The 7,827-nt window shown below is 34.0% G+C and overlaps 2 protein-coding genes across 4 annotated transcripts; one reads left to right on the top strand and one right to left on the bottom strand.

The window, feature by feature from the left end:
- Positions 1 to 1,135: 1,135 nt before the first annotated feature.
- LOC129572661 (uncharacterized) lies at positions 1,136 to 2,117 on the bottom strand. The gene is made up of 3 exons (XM_055452672.1): positions 1,928 to 2,117; positions 1,518 to 1,866; positions 1,136 to 1,444 (listed from the first exon to the last, which is right to left on the bottom strand). Exons 1-3 carry the CDS (start codon positions 2,057 to 2,059, stop codon positions 1,404 to 1,406), a joined length of 522 nt encoding a protein of 173 aa, XP_055308647.1. The 5' UTR covers positions 2,060 to 2,117; the 3' UTR covers positions 1,136 to 1,403.
- A 110-nt stretch (positions 2,118 to 2,227) lies between these two features.
- On the top strand, positions 2,228 to 7,695 carry LOC129572660 (tyrosine-protein phosphatase non-receptor type 61F-like). 3 transcript variants are annotated; one of them, XR_008688476.1, is made up of 6 exons: positions 2,228 to 3,159; positions 3,265 to 4,154; positions 4,218 to 4,279; positions 4,363 to 4,473; positions 4,542 to 4,975; positions 5,059 to 6,021. XR_008688476.1 is itself a non-coding variant. In XM_055452671.1 (6 exons), the coding sequence occupies exons 4-6, from the start codon at positions 4,713 to 4,715 to the stop codon at positions 7,289 to 7,291; spliced, it is 411 nt and encodes a 136-aa protein (XP_055308646.1). In that variant the 5' UTR covers positions 2,228 to 3,159; positions 3,265 to 4,279; positions 4,363 to 4,473; positions 4,542 to 4,712; the 3' UTR covers positions 7,292 to 7,695. The 3 variants fall into 3 exon arrangements, 2 of the variants coding, with proteins under 2 accessions (XP_055308646.1, XP_055308645.1); XM_055452671.1 differs by adding an exon at positions 7,282 to 7,695 and having other exon boundaries at positions 3,265 to 4,279; positions 5,059 to 5,196; XM_055452670.1 differs by lacking the exons at positions 2,228 to 3,159; positions 3,265 to 4,154.
- The last annotated feature ends 132 nt before the right edge of the window (positions 7,696 to 7,827 follow it).

Below are 7,827 nucleotides of genomic sequence, written 5' to 3'. Positions count from 1 at the left end.
TAATCTATGCATGGTGTATGCGTAACATTATGCCTGGCGCTATGCATCGAAATTTTGAAAAATGTTCATTGGGATGTTCCAGATTATAAAAACATGTGGCGCGTTTTATCTGCACGAATTGCGGACAACAGGTATCTGCTCGATAACTTCTCCTGAATGGCAAGCAAACTGCTTTAAATTGTTGTATGTAATTGTTGTATATAAACAAAAGGTATTTTCACACTCATTTTTCTATTTATTAATTCATCTTTTTCATTGCCTCATAGATTTCATCAAAAAAACGTTAAAGAATGTGTCATTTAAACTCAAACCAAAGCTGTGTTAATCCAGATAAAAAGCCATCATCACGAAAATCGTTATTTCAATTTAGTTCAAATCAAATCATATTAAATAAAATGACGAATTACCATATCATCGTTCCTTGAGTAGAGTTTTCACTTCAAACAGACTCATAAACAGCATTTGTGTTGATGTTTACGTCCAATTGTCACCTCCATTTCGCTATCAACGTTAGAACATTTTCTTCTTTGGGTTAAACAAATCGAATGAACCATTTTCTCTCTCTATGTGTCTCTCAAAATTCAAATTGGCGCGTTAATATCTCGCCATTTCATTGGCCAGTGTTGCTTTTGTAAGGTTTTAAAATACAGAATTTGAATTTCACCTGTCAAAACAATACGATTCCACGGTTAAAAAGTTGTTTTCTTTGATATTTTTACAATAAAAATTATTATTCAATTCAAGAAGAAAATGTTTTTTACTTGTCCGTGCCGAGGTAGACGTACGGGGGTTGAAATTGATTGTCCGAGTCGATCATGTGAAGATGTTTTTCATATCGAGTGCCTGATTTTAGGTCAACAGACAAATATGTTGTATGAAAAAGAATGCCGCGGCTGTTTCAATTCACCAACTACTGCATTTCTTCTTGATATGGTCGAAGTCTGTCTAGGCACATTACAACTTCAAATTGACGAGAATGAGCATGAACTCCAATACCTGAATCTTCCAGCTGATCAAAATATGTTGCTCATTTTAACTGCACGGATTAACGAAAACCTGGATCTATTCAATAACTTGACCCAATTGGCAACCACACTACCTCAAATTGATGTATAATGTATGTAAACAAAAGGTATTTTCACTCTCATTTTTCTCTTTATTTATTCATCTTTTTCTTTACTTCATAGATTTCATCAACAAACGTCAAAGCATGTGTCATTTAAACTCAAAACAAAGCTGTGTTAATCAACTTAAGAAGCCATCATCAAGAAAATCGTTGTTTCAATTTAATTAAAATCAAATCATATTAAATAAAATCAAGAATTATCATAGTATCGTTCCTCGAGTTGAGTTTTCACTTCAAACTGGTTCATAATAATCAGCATTCGTGTTGATATTTACGTCTAATTGTCATTCCCATTCCGCTCTGTGTCACCGTTGTTGTCTAAATGAAAAACGAAAACATTCGAAATTACCAGAATTGGAAAATCTGAGCGGGCGAAAATTTGTGTTCTTACTTTTTTCTTGGCTTCTCAGATATTTGAATAATTGATAATTCATTTCCATTTCTGGTGGTGGGTACATATTCGATTTGTATTTTGTGTTCGCATCTGGTTGATTTCCCAATCGTTGACGTGCTTCAGCAATTCTCTCCTTTGCCACTTTTTTCAACTGTGTGTATCTGCTCCACCGACGTTTCGTCTCGAACTCGTACCAATCCTTAGTATTTTCCTCATATGGGTTTATCGCATTTGGATCAATCAACTCCTCTTTGGATTTTTCTTGTATCCTCTTTTCTATTTCCTTTCTACGTATGATTGCTGCAGCAAGAGCAGGCGATATACCACTGTTATCGCTCATCTCAGACTGAAAAATAACAAAAGAAACATTTTACAATATAATACTTGATTCCTTTTGGCAAACTTACTCTATTTCTCGACGATTCAGTTGAAATTTCACAATTTAAAATGAGATTGTGATAGAATATTCGATTTTTGAATGAATTAAATGAAATAATTAAGAATCTGAATGAATGCGTCAAAACAATAGAATATTTCATAGAGATCTGAAGTTGGAAGCGAAATAAACACAAAGACGAGCAATCAACACATCAGGCAATGCTTGTTCACTCTTTCTACCATCTCTCTGTCTCTGTGTGTATGTTTGCGCACACAAATGGAATTCGATCACTTTCACGACGATTGAAGTATTCATGACAGGTTGTCTGTGTTGTGAGCCACCAGGGAACGTTGTTCGTGTGTATGCGTTAGTATGCGTATGTATTAGTGATATACGACTGTTCCAAAGCAGAAATTTTCAGCGGCGCCACTGCTAGAAAAAACGAAACACAAAACATCAATAGATTCAAAGTGCTCAGTGAGTTTTTACGCCCAGCCAACAGCAAAACACATTCTTTTCCTTCCTTTTGCTGCATTAAAACATTTATTTATTTAACCCAGTCGATTCAATTTTAGTTTCAATGTGAAAAAAATTACCCAATTTTGCAATCAAATGCAAATAAATTTTCGTTAAATTGAATTTCGGATTTTCGTTGTAAATTCGTTTGTGTATGTGTGTATATGTGTGTGTGTATGTGAAAACATAAAATGAGTAATATTAATAAATGCTGCTGCGTCTCGACTGCCATATAAACAAATACGAACAGGAACGAAATAAAAAAAAGAAACCTATTCACACACCTTCAAACGAGTAGTACAGAGTAGAAGGTGCATCTATCCGTCGTTGTTGACTCCATTGTGTGTACTTTTCTCTCTGCTTTTTACATGTCAAACGGCGTTCGCGTTAGTCATCGCCAAACAATTTTGTGTGTTTATTGTTGCGTTACAAATTTACTGTGTGTACGAACTGCAAATTTAAAGTGAAAAACCCCAAATTCCTATTTTGGTTTTTATTTTGCTTTCAATTTTGGGTTTGAAAAGAAAGAAAAAAAATTGTCCAGCGAAAAAAAACAACAATATTAAAACAACAGACAAATAGAGACAAACATGAGTACGATTGGTGATTTTGGTACGCTTTCGCTAAAATGGGATCTGAAAAATTTGGAAATTCGTACGATGTCGGTGGAGAAAACACTTGAGCCACTTGTGTTGCAAGTTACAACGTTGGTCAACACAAAAGGACCCAGCAAAAAGAAGAAAGGTTCGCTAAAAAATAAAATTTCATTTGGATTTTAACATTTTCTCTTTCGGGTAAAACAAATCGAATGAACCATTTTCTCTCTCTATATGTGTGCGTGCTATTCAGTGAACTACTAAATAAGCAAGAAAAAAAAACACAACTACAAAGCGGCAAGTGAAATGCCATCAGTATTGGCCAGACCGAATCGGACCGGAGCACACAATGACATTGAACGATCTTGGCCTAACGGTAGAATATTTAAAATGCGAAAACTATACAAACTTTTCGAAGCGAACATTTCGTCTGACCGACACGGAATCATCGAAATCACGCGAAGTAATCCAGTTCCACTATACCAGCTGGCCGGATTTCTATGTTCCTAGCTCTCCGGTGGCCTTTTTGCAATTTTTGAAAAAGGTACGAGACTCAGGCGCATTGAATTCCGACGTTGGACAAGCGGTCGTACACTGTAGCGCCGGCATCGGACGATCCGGAACGTTTTGTTTAGTCGATAGTTGCTTAGTGTTGGTGGAAAAAGACGGGAAAAACAAGATAAGTGTTCCTGATTTGTTGCTTAAACTACGACGATCGCGAATGCCAACCACTTCACCACCGATTATACTCTTTATACATTCAAAAAGCGTCTCAAGAAATTAGTTCTTACCTGATCGATTCGTGACTTCTTTTCTCTCTATAATCAATTTAAATAACTCCTTAACCCTCTTAATTCATCTTAAAATTGCTTAAAATCTAATGAAATTGTGATAATATTTTTTAATAAATATAAGGAAAACAAACCAATTGCAATTGACAAAAAAAAAACATTAAAAATTGGTCCTAAAATTGTATATATATGGACTGGTAATTTATTTAGATACCCCAATATTCTCGAACAAAAATTAAAAATGTAATCAAAATGATAGAAAAAAAAAATTTGTCTAATGATTTGGGAGTAGTGTGGTCATAACATGTAAAGTCATTTCAATAGTAGATCTCAACCATTGTATAATTTAGTTGTAAGTATGAAGAAACCAAATAAATAATAATAATAATAATAATAATGGGCTTAATACAAACAGCGGACCAATTGTATTTTTCATATCAAGCAATCATTGGAGGAATCAAGCATTTCAACGATCCAGTGAGTGTTTCTCGTTATGTTTTTCTGGTCTTTTTGAACGCGTCTTGCGTTAAGCAAAACCTAATTGTATTCATTTTCAACAGACCTTCGGCGACCATGACGAAGTTCCAAAAATTGACAACGAAGACTATAGTACTGAAACGGATCCGCCTAGACCACCGCCACGGTGAACATCAATATTACAGTCACAACATGTAATGAACCAATCGAATTCTACTCACATTCGCATATGGACTAATAAATACCTTCTTACGTTCAATAGAAACCACTGCCAACTGTACCAACAAATGATAACGACCATGTATCGGTTAATAATAATAATAACTCGGAGAATGGTGATGGAACGCGTTCTGAACGCCCGTTGCCACCATTGCCCGATGAGTCGCCAGATGATAGCGATAGTGAAGACATCGAGGATGATTCAGATGAGGACATGAGCGACGAACAAGATGTTGATTTAGATGATGACGACAACGACGACGACGATGGTGTGGATGATGACGAACAAGCAACTACGGAGCAAACCACAAAATTGCTCAACGGAACTAGTAGTAATGGAAGCAATGAGTGTGAAGACAGTTTCAATCCGGATGCAACGTTACCACCGTCACCAACAAAAATGTCAACCACAAGCCTCACCGAATTCAACAATTCGAATTCATCACTGGAAACACCGTCATCACCGGAGAACGACAGGTTCTATATCCCAATTTATTGCCAACACACAAAAAGTTCGTTTCAGGACTCAATGGTTTTGTTTATATTATTTTCGTTTACAGTGGATTGACGTCGACTGCTGAACTCCGACGACGAAAACGAAAGGAACGCAATGCAGACATCGAGGCGAAAATTAAGGATATCAAGAGAAAACAGAAAGAAACGGAGGCTGCTGCTGAAGCAGCACCAAAAAAACGCAGGTGCCACATGATTTTTTCTGGTGTTGTTGTTTGCGTTATTTGTTGTGCAAATGTATACTCGAAGTTCGGTCAAACGAAAATCATTTTTCCCCTTTCCCCATTTAAAAAAAAAAAAAACCAATTCGAATAATTTTCTTTTAATTACTTTTTTTTTCTTCTCCAAATTGCAATTCAAAACGTGTTCTATGTAATCTCCGCCAATTTTCTTTTCCGTTTCTTCGCGACTTCTCAATTTTTATTTTGAAGAATTATTCCATTTGAAAATACAAAGAATAGATACAATTGTCTTCTCTTATGGACTAGGAATTTACATGAAAATGAGAACTAAATCATTTTATCCACTCTTTTAATGGGACAAGAAACTCCTTTGGTTTATTCCGCGTAATTTTCCTCCCCTAATCGGATAGATAGATGTGTATTTTTATTTATCATCGTTGTCATGCAAGAAACATTCGAAAATTTGAAAAATGATTCCCCTTCCCCCAAAAAACAATCGATTGAGAGCCAGAAAAGATGATCCGAATTGATTGACTAAATTTTAAGATGAAAGTGAAAGATGAGATATTAACTAAGGCTACATGGCTTGAAATGATTTATATATATAATATGTATGAAACCAGGTAAATGCCACAGACTGATAAGCAATTAACCTTTGAACAAAACAAAACAAAACAAAAACAAATCAAACGGGGAAAAAAAGTCTTTAATAAAAATGAACTTATTTGTATATATGAGAAACCTTTTGAGAATATGTGAACAAACAGGAACTGTAGCATTTTCGAAATTGTCCACCATAAAATGAAATAAAACGAAATAAGTACCATATATAGCGCCCTATACGGCCCTCCTCAATCTTTTAACAAAAAATAAAACGAAGCGGAGAAGAAATAAAATCACATTTAACTAACCAGATTCGAGAAGCATTCGCCCTGCACAGAATCCACATAGAACTTGTATAGCAATTGATCAACACTAAATTGATCGAATTAATTATATTTTGTATTAAGAGGCTGTTCCTAGTGAAATCACGGGCCGCTACAGAACAATTACAATAGAGTACGTTAGGAGCCTCGTGTTTTTTACATACACATTTTAGACATTTATTTAGAGATATTTTTTCTTCTAACTTTTTACTACTGGTACTGGTTTTCCTGTTATAAATGCCTTGGTTTCGATGAATTTTTGTATGGAAATTTGAATAGAAGCGAAACAAAAACTACAAACAAAGAAGAAAAAGAACAAAATTGAATAGGAACTTGCCCCAGTGCAAGCAAGTAAATACGACTCATTATATTTTTTTTATTTTTTATTCGGATGAGATTATAACTGTTTGACAACAGTTTGAATATGTATAATTTAAACATTGACCATTTCATTTTATTTTTCTTCACTCTAATTTTTTTTTTCTGTTTTGGATGATATGAAAATGAATCCAGTTTAAAAAGTTTTTTTCCCTTTAGATTTATATATTGTATAGTAATTGCATGAAGAGAAAATGAACCCCGAAACAGACAGAGTGAGTTAATAAGTAGGTGGACATCTTTTAGAAATTGAAATAATATATATATACATATATAACAATCAACTGCGATTATCAACTATGAACGATAACCCACTAATACAATAGGATTAGTAGTGAACAACATACGAGACGAGAACATAATTGAACGATTAATACAAAAATCAATTTTTATCCATATTTTACGAGCATTTTGAAGGCATTTTATAGCTAACAAACCACACACACACATAAATATATTTTTGGACAGGAAAAACAAACAAAGAAAAAATTTAATAAAAAAAACGAAATCTCAAAAGCCATGTATAAAAAGTTTAGATTTTGACAGACTAAAGTAATGAGTGAGAGTGATCGATTGAGATGATATTTGTTAGCCCATGTCAATAAATACACCCACACACATTGGATATATATCAAGAAGAAAAAATCAAATAAGTGAACTCGATGTAAATTAAAAGCAATAAATTACAATTAGTACGAACAGAAAACAGAAATTGTATTTTTATTGCATTGTTCTTTTAAATTGTTTGAAATTTAAATTCAATTTAGTGGTTTTCTAATTCTAGACCAAGATGATAAATGCAATTACAAACATGTACCCGCTAATTTTATACTAACTGTAATGGAAACGCTAAAGTGCAACAATATCAGATTAGGTCACACATTGTCAACAGATGAGGTTTTTTAAGGCATAAAATCACAATTTACAGACACATTCTTGGGTGGATTGATTGAATGATTGCAAGCCACAGAATAAATTCAAAGTAACTAAACATTTTTTTAAAAATCAAATCAGATGAAAAACCTCTAGACGAGGTTAAAATGAAATGACGCTCCTGTGCGTGGATTTACCACTCAAAATGACTGATATCATTTTGAGTGACGCTAGGACGCTGGTTTATCTCTGGATATAAAGATGTATTTTTCGCATTCAATATTGTGAAAATTTATTCACAATAAGGAAAAATATCGCGTCACGACTTTTAGACGACAAAACGCTTGAAAACTTGATCTAAAATCAAAAGTCGTGACGCGATATTTTTCCTTATTGTAAGTAAATTTTCACAATAGTGAATGCGAAAAATACTTTTGAACTTTGTATCCAGAGATAA

This window comes from Sitodiplosis mosellana, unplaced genomic scaffold (assembly GCF_009176505.1).
Source record: "Sitodiplosis mosellana isolate CC-2019 unplaced genomic scaffold, AAFC_SMos_1.0 Smas_scaffold_5355, whole genome shotgun sequence".
NCBI lineage: Eukaryota > Metazoa > Arthropoda > Insecta > Diptera > Cecidomyiidae > Sitodiplosis > Sitodiplosis mosellana.
The sequence above is the reverse complement of the archived record's forward strand: the minus strand, read 5'-3'. Positions and strand labels throughout refer to the sequence as shown.